Source organism: Ranitomeya imitator, chromosome 1 (assembly GCF_032444005.1).
Source record: "Ranitomeya imitator isolate aRanImi1 chromosome 1, aRanImi1.pri, whole genome shotgun sequence".
Lineage (NCBI taxonomy): Eukaryota > Metazoa > Chordata > Amphibia > Anura > Dendrobatidae > Ranitomeya > Ranitomeya imitator.
In genome coordinates, this window is record NC_091282.1 from 76641864 (window position 1) to 76659594 (window position 17731).

A 17731-nucleotide genomic window follows, 5' to 3' on the forward strand; every position below is an offset into this window, starting at 1 on the left:
GGGTAATACTGCTCATATACAACATAGGATATACTATTTCAGTATACCCCATTTGTGATTTTGTACTAACTTTATTCTAAGATCTATTAATTAAAATGGATTTTGTTGGTAGAACCCCTTTAGGTTTGTTTCCATATGAAACGGTTCATCGTTATATTTGATAAGTAAAAACTTCCTCAATTGTAGAGATTTTTTTAAAATAAATATCCAAGTTGGCCCACAACGTTGTCCAAGTTTTTAATTTTGGTCCTCTGTGTATTTGAGTTTGACATTCCTGGTCTAATAGGAGAAATTAGAGCTTTTATCGCTGATGTTTAACTCCTTAAATGGGGAACTTTAAAGGGTGCTTAAATGGATGCCCGGGCCAGGTAGCTCACTTTAAATGCCACAGTTAGGATATTAAGCACTGCTTTTAGTAACATAGTTAGCAAGGCCGAAACAAGACATTTGTCCATCCAGTTCAGCCTATATTCCGTCAGAATAAATCCCCAGATTTACGTCCTTCTAAAGAACCTAATAACTGTAAGATACAATATTGTTCTGCTCCAGGAAGACATCCAGGCCTCTCTTGAACCCCTCGTCTGAGTTCGCCATCACCACCTCCTCAGGCAAGCAATTCCAGATTCTCACTGCCCTAACAGTAAAGAATCCTCTTCTATGTTGGTGGAATAACTCCTCTCCTCCAGACACAGAGAATGCCCCCTCGTGACCGTCACCTTCCTTGGTATAAACAGATCATTGGAGAGATATTTGTATTGTCCCCTTATATACTTATACATGGTTTTTAGAGACTGTTGGTGGTATTTAAGAAAATGATCTGGCCCAGTTGTCTATCAAACCCCCTCCACCCGCACGATGCAGGTGGTCATAACAGTTGGGGGCCTGCTAAAGGCCCTGTCACAGCCATACAGATACTCCTGTGAAGACCAGCAATGGTGATTTTTTACTGCAGTAAACAGTACAAGCGATCAATAGGATTTCAGGCTCAACTAACGTTTGGGGGCTAAAAAAAGCATAAAATAAAAATGATTAAAAAAATAAAAAGTTTGAATCACCCCCTCCCCCCCCCACACACAAACACACTTTTCTCCAAACCCCCCCACCCCCCATGAATGGTAGTTTTTCAGTCACCCCCAAAAAACAGCAATAAAAAGTAATAAAAACATTGAATGCACCTCAAAATGGGAACCATGAGAGCTACAATGCAGAGCGCAAAACATAATCTCTCATAAGAGCTCCATCAACGTAAATATAGAAAACGTTCGAGGTCTCGAGAAACAGGGACAATATATTTTTTTAAAGGCTTCTAAAAAATAATTTAAAAAAATAATACACAAACTTGGGATTACCGTATATTTTGGAGCGTCTTTTTACACTACAGGCTTCTATGGGAAGCCTGAAAAAACACAAAGTACAAAAACAAACTTGCATTTTCAAGTGCAGAATCCCAGCATTTCTGTCTGCACTTAACATCTAAAAACCACCAATGTGAATCTGCACCTAAAATACAAAGGGGAAACCTAAAAAAACAAAAAAAAAAAAAGCCGCAAAAACACAAATAATAAAACAAGAAACTCATAGTAACATGGACTGAAAAACAGAATTGTAACCAAAGACTTGCGCCACCTAATGGTTTTAAAGGAGAATCCTGGAACACTGTATGAACAGGAATTTGATTCGTAAATAAGTTTTAGGAGAATATGGTCCCAATCTCACAGCCGGGAAGCACAGAGATAATTAATGGTGACACAGAGGCTCTTCTTCTGGGATCTCAGTATAAAGACAAGCAGCGCGACCTTACATGTGATCACTCCGTCCTCCCGGGCGCCGACGCCATCTTACCTGTTTGTGTAGATGGCAGATCCATTCAGCGAACTGACGAGCATTGGGAATGGTGGCAGAAAGAAAAACATAGTGAACGTTGTCTGGCAGAAGGATGATGGTCTCTTCCCAGACAACGCCTCTCTCTGGTGAGGAGAAGCAGGGAAAAAAAAAAAAACCATATTAGTCATTTAGTTTATCATTTGACATACTCTAAAAATAACATTTTTCAGCAAAAGGATTCAAAGTGGTTGCCCAGGTTTAGAGCAAATATTCCCCCAAAAATATCCTACCCCCTAAGATTCTAAGGAAAAAGGTGGTTGGAGGAGAAGGAGCTGGTGGGAGACACCGACCTAGGGTGACTGCAGACTTTTAGCAGAATACCAGGCAACCCCTTGATTGTGAAACGGTCGTTTCAGCAGAACTTCCAAAAGAAAGTCTGCAAGATCAAAAACGCAAGAGAAATACTCATGTGGGAATTAAAGGGGTTGCTCAGGACTATTTTTTTTTAAACTATGGGCCTTAAAACTAAAAGGCAGATAGTTGCTAGCAGAGGTAACTACCTGCCAGTTCTACCCAGCACTTGGGCAGAGCAGTCACAGACGGCTCCAGTCAGCAATTCAGCTTTTCCACAGTAGCTCTTCTCCTTCCAGGCTGCTGTATCGACAGGCGTGACTGACGAGATCATGCTGATTGAAAGCCAGTTCTCCGCAGTTAGGCAGCGGGGAGCCTGCTGTCAATCAGCATAACGCCGCCAGTCAGGTCCCTCAACAGAGCAGAAGAGAAGCTGCTTCTTTGTTGACATAATGTCAGCCGCTGAATCAATGGTAGGAGAGGTCTGTGTGGGCAGAAATCGGCACAGGGCACAACAGGCAGGTAGTTAGCAACTAGCTGCCTGTTAGTTCTTATGTCCAGATTAAAAAAAAAAAAAAAAAAAAAAATTAAAATACAGCTGGTGTTTGAGTATTTGCACTGCTGCTCCAATTTAACGGATAAAAGTGCCCCCTCTTCTGCCGATCGGGGGTAGTAACAGTAGTTGAACCACTACCAATCTATAAGCTTTTGCCTATCCCATAGATGGGTCATAACTTACTCCAACCAGACAACCTCTTTAAAAAAAAAAAAATTTAATAATTTTTTTTTTTGTTTACAAGTTTTGTACCAGTTTAAACACTTCTGGACCACCCATAGACTATAAACGTTCGGGTGGTCCAAACATTGCTCAGTGCAGTGTAAGCAGTTTGCATGACATCGTGCAGCTGTTAAGTTAGCCATCAGACACAGCCTGACTCCCCAAGGACAAGATGAAGATAAACGAGGTTACTTGCCATATTTACCTTCTCCATCTCTGTGTAAATATGCTGAACAGCACTTGTGTATACAGATTAGGAAGAGATTAAAAAAGGCACAGACAGCGCTACATCCTTCTCCTGCTCATGATTTAGTGATCATTGTGTGTAGGGAAGGAGCAGACCAGCTGTGTACTAAGAGACTCAGTCGGGAGGCTGAAATTTCCCTGCAACTGGGGATAATATATTAGCCCCAGTTGCAGGTGAAATCAGCAATAAGGAGAATATATTAATACGATTAAAATACCACCCAAAAATGTATTTTGTGACTACAGTGTGAAGAATAAAATACATAAAAAAAACCACAAACAAAGCAAAACAAGTCTAGACAGTGTCAGTCTGAACCACTCGTTTCCAGCGAAAAAATGCAAGTAATATATAACAACAATTTCTACCAAATAAAAAACTGAAAGCGAACACACATATCCTATTTTCCCCCAATTTCAGACAAAAAGGCATATAGAAATATTAAATATAGAGCCCAGTGTAACATGGAAAAAAATTAAAAAAAGGCAAAAATTATTTGAATATGTAAAAAAAAATTTTTTAAATTATTAAAATCGCAGATACAAAAACAACCCGAAAATGTGCCCAGGTCGTGGCTGGGTAGTACAGAATACATGCCAATTAAACCACAGCACACTGCTAAGCAATAAATATAATACTCCTCCATACCTGAGTCTCTCATGTAGTGAATCTCATCAAAAATGACCCAGGCCACTTCTCTCATGACCTCCGAGCCTCGGTACAACATGCTGCGCAAAATCTGTACATGAAAATGAAAAAACTTCATTATACTCCAAACACAGAATGTGACAAAGTGACATTATCACGTCTAGAGAAACATCAGACTCTTGAATCATAATCCATTGTCTTATAAATATATTCCTTTGTGTCTCTACAATTAAAAGACGCCAACCACATTTTTACAATCCTTTCCTGATACAGACCCACTTTTCTGTTCCGACCTGTGTCGCTGTATGTGGAATTCAAGAGATATTCCCATCTCCATGATCCTATCCCAATATGTAATAAGTGTAAAAATAATATTAGCAAATGCCTTCAATTAGAAATGTAGTATAGTTCTGATTCAGTATGTCGCTTACCCCATGTGCAGGGCATTGCAGTAGCTTAGGTATCCATGGTTACTACCACTAACTGTCACTATGAATGGTCGTAACAATGGATACCTAAACTACTGCAATGCCCTGCACACGGGGTAAGCGACCTAGCGAATCAGAACTATACTACATTTCTAATTGGAGGCATTTCCCAATATTAATATTACACATGGGAATACCCCTGTAACTCTAAAATGTTTCTTCATACCCCAAAAATTCCAAGATAGTTTTATCGGAGACACATTGTACTTTATGTTAGTGGTGAATTTAGGTCGATATATATATTTTTTAATAAATGTGAAACATCTGAATTTTGCTAAAAATGTTGAAAAAAATAGCCATTTCAAACCTATTATTTTTCCTTTAGATCTAAGGGCGTAAAAACTCAAAAGTAACGTTTACCATACACGTTTACCATATGTCTTTCATTCAGCAGCCCTTTTTAAGAAGTCCTTTTTTGTTGGGGTTCAAAGTAGAAAGCTCAGCAGCAACTTATTTCTTTCCAAGGAAATTTACAAATCCTATCTGTTTGTTTTTAGAGACAGCTTCACTTTTGAACTGACATTGAGGAGCTATAGGTCAGAAAAGCTGCAAACAAGACCCTATTTAAAAAAACAAAACAAAAAAAAACTGCACCCCTTCAAGTTTTTAAAACTGTATTCAAGAAGTTTATTAACTCTTCGGGTGCCTGACAGGAATTAACGCAAAGGGGAATGAAAAAAAAAGAAGAATTACTTTTTCTCACAAGAGTAATAGGGGAAAATAGACCTCACAGTTGTTCCACAATTTCTTCCATAAGCGGCGGTCAGTGGTCAGAAACCATTGTTTGGGGGCACTGGAGGGCTCAGAAGAGGAGCGCTATTTGATTTTTGAAGAGAAAATTTGGCTGGAATAGATTGTGGACCCCATGTCTCATTTGCAGAGTCCACGATATGCCTGACAGCAAAACTCCCCCCAAATGTGAGCCCATTTTGGAAACTAAACCCTCTTAGAGAATTCATCTAGAGGTATAGGGGGCATTTAACCCTCCGTCACATACAACTGATCTGACAGGCGCTTCTCTTTTACTTTCATTTCTCCTTCCTCACCAGATTGAGAGGAAACCCCCTCCCTCCAGGTAGTCTCCTGTCTCTTGAAGGTCTGTGAAACCTGATATCACAGTTGGATTTCAGAGCTTCAGGGGAGAGGATATAGCTGCACAGATCTCTCAGGCTCATTGTATATGAATACGTCACATTCAGTAAGGTTGGTATTTTATGTTTTTATTCATCACAATAGTTTATTTAGCTTGTTTTATGAATGTATAGCACAAAATGTGAGGATATTTCATAGAAATAAGGGAGATTTTATAAAAGAAAGTGTGCTGCTCAGGCATATACAGTAGTTCCCTAACATATTCCTTCTCTTGCTTCAGATTATCTGCTGAAATGAATAGAGGAAAATGTACAATTTATCCAAACAACTTGATGTTGAGGAAGTAACAAACATGCTGTTAGATGATAGAGACCTCACACTGAATGAGGATTTAGGAGAGGAAAGAGATTGATTCTCATGATGAGGTGGAAGAATGTGTCCTGGATTCTGAAACAGAGCAAGATGGTGACAGTGGTGAGGATGAAGAAGTTGGATCATATTATATTGGAAAAGATAAAAATACTAAATGGAACAAGAAGCCATAAAGCAATTTGCCTGACACATGCAAAAATGGTGTGTAATTCTTGCTATTTGCTCTGCAAGTGTGACTTTTCTGGGGAAACCTCAGCATCTAATTCTGATTGAATATGTTTTTAATAGTACTTAAGGTACCTTAAAATTAAGTTTGTGTTCAAAAAATTTCTTTGTACATTTTTTTGAGAGAGTCGAACTGGGGACTATTTGGCGGGAGTTTTGAAAAGTTTGTATTTCATAGTTATTAGTTTTATGTTAAGTAAATTTTTTTTTTGCAACTGATTATGTGTAGTCTCTTTTATTACATCCCTATGAAGGTCACTGATCACTTTTAGAGCACTGAAATTGCAAACATTAGATATTATAGGTATTTTTCCAGCAGGCGCCTGACAGGCACATTGTATGTGAACTCGTTAGTCCGAATATTGTATGTGACGGAGGGTTAAAACCCACAGGTGATTCTAAGAAGTTTTGAAAATTAAAATTTTTCCTTTAAAATGTTGATTTAGCTACAATTTTTTTCACAAAGGTTATTAACCCCTTAATGACCCCAGGTTTTTTCGGTTTTGAGTTTTCGTTTTTAGCTTCCCTTCTTAGAGCCATAACTTTTTTATGTTTCCGTCAATATGGCCATGTGAGGGCTTATTTTTTGCAGGACGAGTTGTACTTTTGAACGACATCATTGGTTTTAGCATGTCGTGTACAAGAAAACAGGGAAAAAAAATTCCAAGTGCGGCAAAATTGCAAAAAAAAGTGCAATCCCACACTTGTTTTTTGCTAGGTTCACTAAATGCTAAAACTGACCTGTTATTATGGTTCTCCAGGTCATTACAAGTTTATAGACACCAAACATGTCTAGGTTATTTTGTAGAAGTGGTAAAAAAAATTTCCAAACTTTGCTAAAAAAAAAAAAAAAAACGCGCAATTTTCTGTTACCCGTAGTGTTTCCATTTTTCGTGATCTGGGGTCGGGTAAGGGCTTATTTTTTGTGTGCCGAGCTGACGTTTTTAATGATACCACATTTGTGCAGATACCTTCTTTTGATCACCAGTTATTGCATTTTAATGCAATGTCGGGGAGACAAAAAAAACTAATTCTGGCGTTTTGAATTTTTTTCTTGCTACGCCATTTAGCGATCAGGTTAGTCTTTTTTTTATTTATAGATCAGGTGATTCTGAACGCGGCGATACCAAATATCTGTAGGTTTGATTTTTTTTTTTTAAATTGTTTAATTTTGAATGGGGTGAAAGGGGGGTGATTTGAACCTATATATATATATATATATATATATATATATATATATATATATATATATATATATATATATATATATATATATATATATATATATATATATGTTCTTTTTTTCATATCTTTTAAACTTTTTTTTTTTTTTTTCGTTTTGCCATGATTCAATAGCCTTCATGGGAGGATAGAAGCTGGCATAGCCTGATCGGCTCTGCTACATAGCAGCAATGCTCAGATCGCTCCTATGTAGTAGAATTGCAGCATTGCTATGAGTGCCAACCACAGGGTGGCGCTCACAGCAATCTGGCATCAACAACCATAGAGGTCTTCAGGAGACCTCTTGTTGTCATGCCGATGCATCGATGACCCCCGATCACGTGATGGGGGGAGGCATCGCAAAAACGCGCGTTGGGGCTACACGTGTGGTGTCTTAAGGAGGGACAATGGGTAAGAGCATTATCACATTTTTGAGATAGATAGCAGCGTGGTATTATATTAGTACATGGCACTTTTTGCATCTTGATCATTCAGGATTTGCATATTTAGATTATGCCATGCTAGTCAGATAGCATATCTATTCACTGTAGCACTAGCACTTTATATTTGTAATACTGTAATGAATGCTGTACCCAACTCATTATAACAGGATTTTTGGTTGCTTACCGTAAAATCTGTTTCTCGGAGCCTTCATTGGGGGGACACAGGAACCATGGGTGTATGCTGCTGCCACTAGGAGGCTGACACTATGCATAAAAAAAGTTAGCTCCTCCTCTGCAGTGTACACCCCACTGACTGGCATTATGAACCTCAGTTAGTGAGAAAGCAGTAGGAGAAGAAAAACAATAAGGTTGAGATAACATAACCACAAACATGGGAATTGTAAACATGAGAACAGTCAAAGAACACAGAACAACAGGAACTGAATAATATGGGAGGGTGCTGTGTCCCCCAATGAAGGCTCAGAGAAACAGATTTTACGGTAAGCAACCAAAAAATCCTGTTTTCTCTATCGCCTCTCATTGGGGGACACAGGAAATATGGGACGTCCCAAAGCAGTCCATGGGGCGGGAAAAACAGACTTCCATCAGGTCAGAGGACTCACCATGCCGCCTGCAAGATCCTTCTGCCTAGGCTGGCGTCCACCGCAGCGTAGGTATGGACCTTGTAAAATGTGGCGAACGTGTGGATGGAAGACCAGGTTGCCGCCTTGCAAAGCTGTAGGGCAGAAGCCCTGTGGCTCACCGCCTTGGGAGGCGCCGACTGCCCAGGTAGAGTGAGCCTTAATCCCAGGAGGGGGCACTCTGTTCCTGACCCGATAAGCCTCCAAAATTGCCGTTCTGATCCAGCGTGTGCCATCTCTGCGTGTGCCATCAGAAATGACAAAAAGAGAGTCCGTCTTCCGGAAAGAGGCCGTTCTAGCCAGTTAGATCCTCACTGCCCTGACAAGGTCCAGCTTGTTCAACGATCGCTCCAGAGGATGAGTCAGAGCTGGACAAAAGGAAGGTAGTACGATGTCCTCGTTGAGGTGGAAGGTGGAAACCACCTTAGGAAGGAAGGAAGGAAGAAAGGCGGAGGCCGCCTGAGGACCACCTTGTCCTGGTGGATAACCAAGCAAGGAGGTCAGCAAGAAAGGGCCGCCAACTCGGAAATGCGGCGGATCGAAGTGATGGCCACAAGAAAAGCCACCTTCCAAGATAGAACTGACAGGGAAACCTCCCTGAGAGGCTCAAAGGGGGAACCCCTCAGAACATCCAGCACAAGATTTAAATCCCATGAATCCACAGGGGCCCTGTACGGAGGGACAGCGTGGGCTACTCCTTGAAGGAAGGTCTTAACCTGTGGCTGAGAAGATAACGTCTTCTGAAAAAGGATGGAGAGCGCAGAAACCTGGCCCTTTAGGGAACTAAGAGCAAGGCTCGAATCCAGTCCTGCCTGAAGGAAAGCCAAAATGGAGGCAGGGAAAAGGACATAGGTGAAACGCGGTTGGACTCGCACCAACGGAAGTAAGCCTTCCATGCACGAAAGTAGATCCTGGAAGACGAAGGCTTTGTAGCCTGGATCATAGTGTGAATCACCCGGTCCGAAAGGCCTAATGCTCTTAGAACTGCGGTCTCAACAGCCACGCCGTTAAACTGAGCGACCGAGAATTCGGGTGGCAGATCGGACCTTGAGACAACAGATCGGGTCTGTCTGGAAGGCGCCATGGGGCGTCTGCTAGAAGATTGATGATCTCCACAAACCAAGATCTCCTGGGCCAATCCGGGGCGATCAGAATGACCGTCACCCCTTCTGCCTTGATCTTTTTCAACAGCTTGGGAAGCAAGGGATAGGGTGGGAACAGATAGGGGAGCGCGAACTGCGACCAAGGAATGGCAAGAGCGTCGACGCCCACTGTGAGTGGATTGCGGGACCTGGAGACGAACCGAGGGACCTTCCTGTTCATTCGGGGTGCCGTGAGGTCCACGTCCGGAGTCCCCCATCGAAGACAAATCTGATGGAAGACCTCCTGATGCAAGGACCATTCCCCTGCTGCGAGACCCTTGCGGCTGAGGAAGTCGGTGGCCCAATTGTCCACGCCGGGGAAATGCACCGCGGATATCACCGGAACCGTTGCCTCTACCCAAAGGAGGATCTTGGATACTTCGGCCAAGGCCAGAGTACTCAGAGTCCATCCCCCGGTAGTTGACATATGCCAATGCAGTGGCATTGTCTGTCTGGATTCGAATTGGCAGACCCCTGAGAATCCTTTCCCAGTGACGAAGGGACAGAAAGATGGCCCGAATCTCGAGGACCTTGATCGGCAGAGTTGACTCCTGCGCCGATCAACGACACTGAACAGTCAGGTGGCGAAGCACAGCACCCCAGCCGAGCAGGCTGGCATCCGTCGTCACCACCTGCCAGTGACCTTGAAGGAAGGACCTGCCCTGGGAGATGAGAGGTGACGTCAGCCACCAGTTGAGGGACCTTCCAATGTGGCAACCATCCTTCCCAGAACCTTCATGGCCGATCGGAAGGAGGGAAGTCGAGGGCCCTGGAGCAAGCAAACTTCCCGACGAAGGATAGATATCTTGTCTTCGGGAAGGAAGACTCTGGACTGACGAGTGTCGAAGAGCATGCCCAGAAAAACGAGGCGCTGAGAAGGAATAAGACAGGACTCCTTCCGGTTGACAAGCCACCCGAAACGGGCTAGGGTGTTGAGGACGACGGACAGACGTTCGTGAGCCTGAGAAAAGGACGGAGCCTTAATGAGGATGTCGTCGAGGTACGGAAACAGAACCAGGCCTCTGACCCTCAAGATGGCTATCAGCGCTGCCATGATCTTCGTGAAAACCCTGGGGGCGGTTGTGAGACTGAACGGCAGGGCGACAAACTGAAAATGCTCCTGATGTACTGCAAAACACAGGAATCTGTGATGTCCCGGGAAGATCGGGACATGAAGGTAGGCGCCCTGGATGTCTATGGAGCACAGAATTCCTGAGCCTCCATGGAAGCAATTACTGAACGAAGGGATTCCATCCTGAAGTGTCTCAGACAAACCCTCTTGTTCAGCAACTTGAGATCCAGAATGGGACGAACCTTGCCGTCTTTTTTCAGTACCACAAAAAGATTTGAATAGAACCCTGTGAACCGCTCTTTTTCTGGAACGGGAACAATTACCCCGGATTTGAGGAGGGAAGCGATGGCCGCAAAAAAACCCAGAACTAGAGCGGGGTCTCTTGGAGGGCGGGATTCGAAGAAACGATCCTGGGGCTGAGAAATGAACTCTATTTTGTATCCTGAGGATACCACTTCCCTGACCCATGCGTCCTCCACTGAGGTGATCCAGACGTCCCTGAAGAAGAGGAGACAGCCGCCCAGCTTGGGAGGTGCGCTGGGGTCTTGCCGAGGTGGATCTTCCAGTCCTAGACCTGGAGGATCTACCTTGGGAGTAGTGGGAAAGCCAGGAAGGAGTGGGTCTAAAGGATACAGTCTTCCTCTCTTGACGAGACTGGCCTCTGCTGCTGTTGGGAAAAGGAGTTTGATGCCGCGAAGCGACGAAAGGGCCGAAATTGCCGCCTAGGAGGAGGCCGGCGAGGCTTGGACTGGAGAAGAAGGGAGCTTGTGCCCCCGGTAGCATCCTTAATAATTTGGTCCAGCTTGGAACCGAAGAGACGAGATCCCTGAAAAGGCACTGGTAAGGGACTTTTTTGATGACAAATCCGCCTGCCAGGCCTTGAGCCAAACGGCACGACAACATTACTAGACGCCTGAGCGGCACAAGACGCGGCATCCAGGGAAGCAGAGACCAAGTATTCCCCAGTGTGAGAAATCTGGATGGCAAGTTCCACCAGCTGTTCTGGTGGAGCTCCGGCCAGAATGCACCAACGGAGTTGTTTGGCCCATTTGGATATAGACTTCGAAACCCAGGTGGAAGCAAAGGCCGGGCATAGAGCAGATGCGGCCGCTTCGAAGGCTGACTTAGCAAAGGACTCTATGATTTTATCGTTGGAATCTTTCAGGGATGCTCCGCCAGACAGTGGGAGGACTGTGTTGGTGGAAAGTCTAGAAACTGGCGAATCCACAGAGGGAGAAGAAGTCCAGTTGGCGATGAGATCCGGGAAAAAAGGATATAAGACGCCAATGCGCTTTCCTCTTTGAAAACGCCTGGTCGGATTCTCCCTTTCTCTGGTCAGAAGCTGATCGAACTCAGGATGAGGAGCGAAAACCTTGGAAGGTGTTTTAGACCGTCTAAACAAAACCGCCTGGTCTGCGGGTTCTGTAGAGGAATCATTGATGCCACAGGTCTGATTGATTGCTCTGATTAGACTCTGAACCATATCCCTCATGGTAGCGATTTGGTTAGAATCCAGCTCCAAATTATCCTCTGAAGGCGCATTAGAGAAAGCTTCGCCTGACTCAGGTGAGGAGGATCGGGGAGAAGCTGATCGCAGAGAAGGACCGTGTGGCGAGATGGAACGGGAAGAGGACTCAGACCGTTCCTGTCTGGATCTTTTGCGTCCTATAATGGGAGGCTCGGACGGAGGTTCCTGCGACCCGCTGGCTACTGCGGGAGTCTGCAGGGGCAACCTATCAAGCACGGACACAAGGGTCTGGGACACCCGTGTTAGATCCGCTAACGATTGTGACAGAGCAGAAGCCCAGCTCGGGGTGGGGGTATCACTCTCAAGCGGAGCAGCAGGGGGATTCTGGGTGGTGGGAACAATCGGGTTGATGCAGGCCTGACAGAGGGGAGGACTGACTTGAGGGAAGCTTGCAGTTACAAGACGAACACACAAAGTGTTTGACTAAGGCAGAGGAAGTAGAGGAAAAAGCAGGAGGGCGAGAGCGACCTCCCTTAGAATTAGACATGACGAACGGCCCCTGAGGAAATGCCAGAAGGTTAGGAGCAGGAAAGCAGAGGAGAGTGTCAGTCTGCAGTGCAGAGCTACTCACAGCAGATGAAGCGATTCCAGAAGGAAGAAGCTGCCCAGCTTGTAGATGGTCCCCCAGGAAGACAGCCTTTCAGGGAAGGTAATGTGACTCCTGCAGGGATCCAGTCAAGGGGACCTGGGATACGGTGTCATCCGGAGGTAGATGGGGCTGGCAACTGCAGATGAAGACGCCAGATTGTACGCTGGAAAGGGCGCAGAGAGGCGTGCGTGGCGCTGAAATAGAACTCAGCAGCGCACAGGGAAAAGGGGGCGGAGCTAGCCGCATGGGTCGGGAGCACCAAGATGGCGCCGGTGGGCAGGGAATGATGGTCAGGAGGGAGAAAAGCCCGCCCGAGGAAAAAGGAAGTGGGAAGAGTCGCATCGCAGGAAGTAGGCCCCGGGAGAAGTCGGGGCCTAAATTAGAGACCAGCGACCGCCGGAGAGGGCCGCGGGACCGGAGATCGTGTGGCCACCGGAAAAACGGCAGAAAAGGAGTGCGGCCGCAGGAAAAGCAGCGCGGCTGCCTGTAAGACCGCAGCGCTGGGCTGAGATAAAGGTGCGGCCGCAGGGAAAACAGCGCGGCTGCCTATAGGACCACCGCACAGGGGACAGTGCAGACAGCCAGGAAGAAGTAATGCCGACCAGGCTAAAGGCAGCCTGGAACTCGGCGCACTCTAACAGACAAAAAGGAAATCCTAAGGGACCCCCCATGAGTACCCCGGATTTGAGGAAGGATTCTTAGGAATACTCACCTAAAACATCCCACGTCGTCCATTACTAACCTCAAACCTAATGGGGAAGGTATCAGACGTCCAGGGAGCTCTGGTGGGCGAGTGGGTGGGGGACCGAGCTAGGACCGGACTTCTAAGCACGCTTGTGTGCTAGGATCATGGTCCTGCTGAAGGATCTATGAGGATACGGGGTGGCAGTACACGCCGTACTCATAGTCCGTATTGTGGGACTACAGGTGTGACTGTTCACCCTGCATCCCTCCGGAAAATCTGAAAGAAAATGACGCACATTGAGGTAGATAAGGGTCTAATGAAAAACCTATGTCCACCTCCTACTGACACGAAGCTAAACTGAGGTTCATAATGCCAGTCGGTGGGGTGTACACGGCAGAGGAGGAGCTAACCTTTTTTATGCATAGTGTCAGCCTCCTAGTGGCAGCAGCATACACCCATGGTTACTGTGTCCCCCAATAAGAGGCGATAGAGAAATATATCTTTTCTTTTAAGATCCACATTTTTTTGCTACTGATCCCTCTCTGCCAGGGGGAAGGGCTTCCTGTTGGCTGGGATTTATCAGGCTGCCAATCGCACCAATCACAGCCCAGCTTCTTTTTGCTACAGTTAATTAATCTGAGCTCTGATTGGTTAATATAGGCAACAAAAGGCATTCTCAGTATAAGAAAGCTTGTGTGAGGTAATAGCATGTCAGTTAGGGTGTGTTGGTGGGAAGGCTGATGTCAGTCACATTACCTCTATGTGAGAGGATATAGAAACTGCCAGTTACAGACTATTTTTACCACAATGATGCCTCATAAGAAAAGGAATTCCATGGCATGAATGTCAGCTGATGCGAAAAGAAAAGCTGCATTACGGCTGAAGAGCCCGGCATTGCCTGGGCATAGTAAATATCTGTGGTTAGTTATAGCACCTCACTTCTTTTATTTTCCCATCACCCCTCTCATTCTGCACCTCACTTCTCTCATTTTCCCCCTCACTCCTCTCATTCCCCCCTCACACTTGTCATTTCGACCTCACATCTGTCATTTTCAGATAACTCCACTATTTTCCTTCAATCCTCTCATTTTGCACTCACACCTCTCATTTTCCCCTCAGTATATACGTTTGTCATCTCCCTTATATATAGTATACACCTGTATGTCATCTCATGTATATAGTATATACCTGTATGTCATCTCCCCTGTAAATAGTATATACCTGCTGTATGTCACCGCCTCCTGTATATTGTATATACCTATGTGTCTTCTCTTTTATATAGTATATACCTGTATGTCATCTCCCCTGTATATAGTATATACCTGTAGGTCATCTCCTCCTGTATATAGTACATACCTGTATGTCATCTCCTCCTGTATATAGTATATACCTGTATGTCATCTCCTCCTGTATATAGTATGTACCTGTATGTCATCTCCTCCTGTATATAGTATGTACCTGTATGTCATCTCCTCCGGTATACAGTATATATCTGTGTGTCATCTGCTCCTGTATATAGTATATATCTGTGTGTCATCTCCTCCTGTATATAGTATATATTTGTGTGTCATCTCCTCCTGTATTACACCTCGTTCACACGTTATTTGGTCAGTATTTTTACCTCAGTATTTGTAAGCTAAATTGGCAGCATGATAAATCCCCAGCCAACAGGAAGACCTCCCCCTGGCAGTATATATCAGCTCACACATAATAGAGATGTCGTGTGACTGACAGCTGCCGTATTTCCTATATGACACATTTGTTGCTCTTGTAGTTTGTCTGCTTATTAATCAGACTAGATTGTGGCCCGATTCTAACGCATCGGGTATTCTAGAATATGCATGTCCCCGTAGTATATGGACAATGATGATTCCAGAATTCACGGCAGACTGTGCCCGTCGCTGATTGATCGAGGCAACCTTTATGACATCGTCGCCATGGCAACCATTATGACATCTACGTCGATACTGTGCCCGTTGCTGATTGATTGGTCGAGGCCGCCAGGCCTCGACCAGAGACGCGGGATTTCCAGGACAGACAGAGACGGAAAAACCCTTAGACAATTATATATAGAGATTTTTATTTTTGAAGGATAATACCAGACTTGTGTGTGTTTTAGGGTGAGTTTCATGTGTCAAGTTGTATGTGTTGAGTTGCGTGTGGAGACATGCATGTAGCGACTTTTGTGAGATGAGTTTTGTGTGGCGACATGCGTGTAGTAACTTTTTGTGTGTCGAGTTGCATGTGACAGGTTAGTGTAGCAAGTTGTGTGCAGCAAGATTTGCGCGTGGCGAGTTTTATGTGTGGTGCGTTTTGAGTATGTGCAAGTTTTGTGTGAGGCAACTTTTGCATGTGTTGCAACTTTGTGCATGTGGCAATTTTTCCGCGTGTGCAAGTTTTGTGTGTGGCTAGTTTTCCATGAGGTGAGTTTTGCAAGTGCGGCGAGTTTTGCGTGAGCCTAGTTTTGCATATGGCGAGTTTTGAGTGGCGACTATTGTGTTTCGACTTTTATGTGGCGAGGTTGGTGTATGTGTGGTGAAATGTGTGCTGAGGGTGGTATATGTGTTCAAGCACGTGGTAGTGTGTGGCGCGTTTTGTGTGTGTTCATATCCCCGTGTGTGGTGAGTATCCCATGTCGAGATCAAACAAGATGGCTAACCGCACTTCACAAGCTGGAGCGCCCGTTGTATCCCATGTCGGGGCCCCACCTTAGCAACTGTATGGTATATACTCTTTGGCGCCATCGCTCTCACTCTTTAAGTCCCCCTTGTTCACATCTGGCAGCTGTCAATTTGCCTCCAACACTTTTCCTTTCACTTTTTCCCCATTATGTAGATAGAGGAAAAATTGTTTGGTGAATTGGAACGCGCGGGGTTAAAATTTCGCCTCACAACATTGCCTAAGACGCTCTCGGGGTCCAGACGTGTGACTGTGCAAAATTTTGTGGCTGTAGCTGCGACGGTGCAGATGCCAATCCCGGACATACACACATACATTCAGCTTTATATATTAGATTTCAGTCACAATAAGAAAAGGATTGTCATCATGTATCACATCGCCCCAAATACTAACCTCAGTGGTCATCACCAGGCAAGACGCTGTTGGATTGATCGTGACGTCTCCAGTCATTAACCCAACATCCTGGAACTCTTCGTACATCTCTCTGTATTTCTGATTACTCAGAGCTTTGATTGGGCTGGTGAAAATAACCCTTTGTTTTTCCCGGAGAGCCAGGGCTATGGCGTATCTGTAGGAAAGCATGAGTACAGGAGATGAACATTGCCTTCAAAATAATAAGACATACACTCATGCCATAATATCGGTGAGAATGGGTTGTACTTTAATGCCATATCCTTGGTATATACTATCAATGTATGATTGGTGTGAGCTCCCCACTAATCATGAAAGACAGGAGGTTGTACTCAGTAAAACATTGCGGCCATTCAGTGAAGACACACAGCATTGTATCTTAACTAAGGGACTGTTTTTAGCAAACCTAGAATGATAGAATGTTATGTGTATGTTGGCTTTAAATTAAAATGTCTTGATTTCTGGTTGGTCAAGAAAACAGACTTTTAATGTGTAAGACGGTAATATTGATCACTAGTGATGCTTGCTGATATGCTAATTATGCATTGTGTTATGGAACCAGATTTTGACTTTGAAAGCAGAGAGGAAAAAACTATGCAAAAAATTTAAATTTCATATCAATTCTTACTTTTTTTTATGTAAATACTGAATGAGTGACTAATCTAAAAAATAAGTTACATGCCTCTGTATTAAAAGACAGAGAGAGAAACAACCAGAGATTCTGCCAAGACATCCATACATACAAAAGACCTGGTCTCTGACAGGACAGCAGCCAATTCATCATGGCACCATGACGAGGGACACAGATCTATCACTCTACAGGAAACAACCTAGGGCAGAGGAGTCAAACTGCAGTCCTCGAGGGATGCAAACAGGTCATGTTTTCTGGATTTCCTTGTGTTGCACAGGTGATAATTTAATCACCTGCACAGAATGATTCCAGCACCTTGTGCAATGCTAAGGAAATCCTGAAAACACGCATGGTTTCAGGCCCTCAAGGAATGCAGTTTGACACCCCTGACCTAGAGGATTTCGGCGACGGTTGGAAGAATACAGATCTGCTCCACTGACTCCTGGCTCCATGGAGATGTTCAGAAAAGCCAGGTTGTGACTTTAGAGTCAACTGGCCTTGTACCTCAATGGACTGTCATCTTCCCACGCTTGTCGTTACCTCCTCTCTGTGTGCGTGCCACAGGTGGAAGAACTGACCCTGGAAGATGGAGCCAGGTTGTGATCATTGGATCAACTAGCCTTGTATGGACTAAATAGACTGTCATCTCCCTACACTTGTCGTTACC

At 44.5% G+C, this 17731-nt stretch overlaps 1 protein-coding gene across 1 annotated transcript in view; it reads right to left on the reverse strand.

Annotated features, from left to right (window-relative positions):
- Positions 1 to 17731, reverse strand: part of MTREX (Mtr4 exosome RNA helicase) — a 140513-nt gene that overhangs the window by 96039 nt on the left and 26743 nt on the right. The window contains exons 6-8 of the mRNA XM_069748292.1: positions 16416 to 16590; positions 3846 to 3936; positions 1843 to 1967 (exon numbers count right to left, since the gene is read on the reverse strand). Coding sequence (XP_069604393.1) covers positions 1843 to 1967; positions 3846 to 3936; positions 16416 to 16590 — 391 coding nt within the window. The remainder of the gene's footprint in view (positions 1 to 1842; positions 1968 to 3845; positions 3937 to 16415; positions 16591 to 17731) is intronic.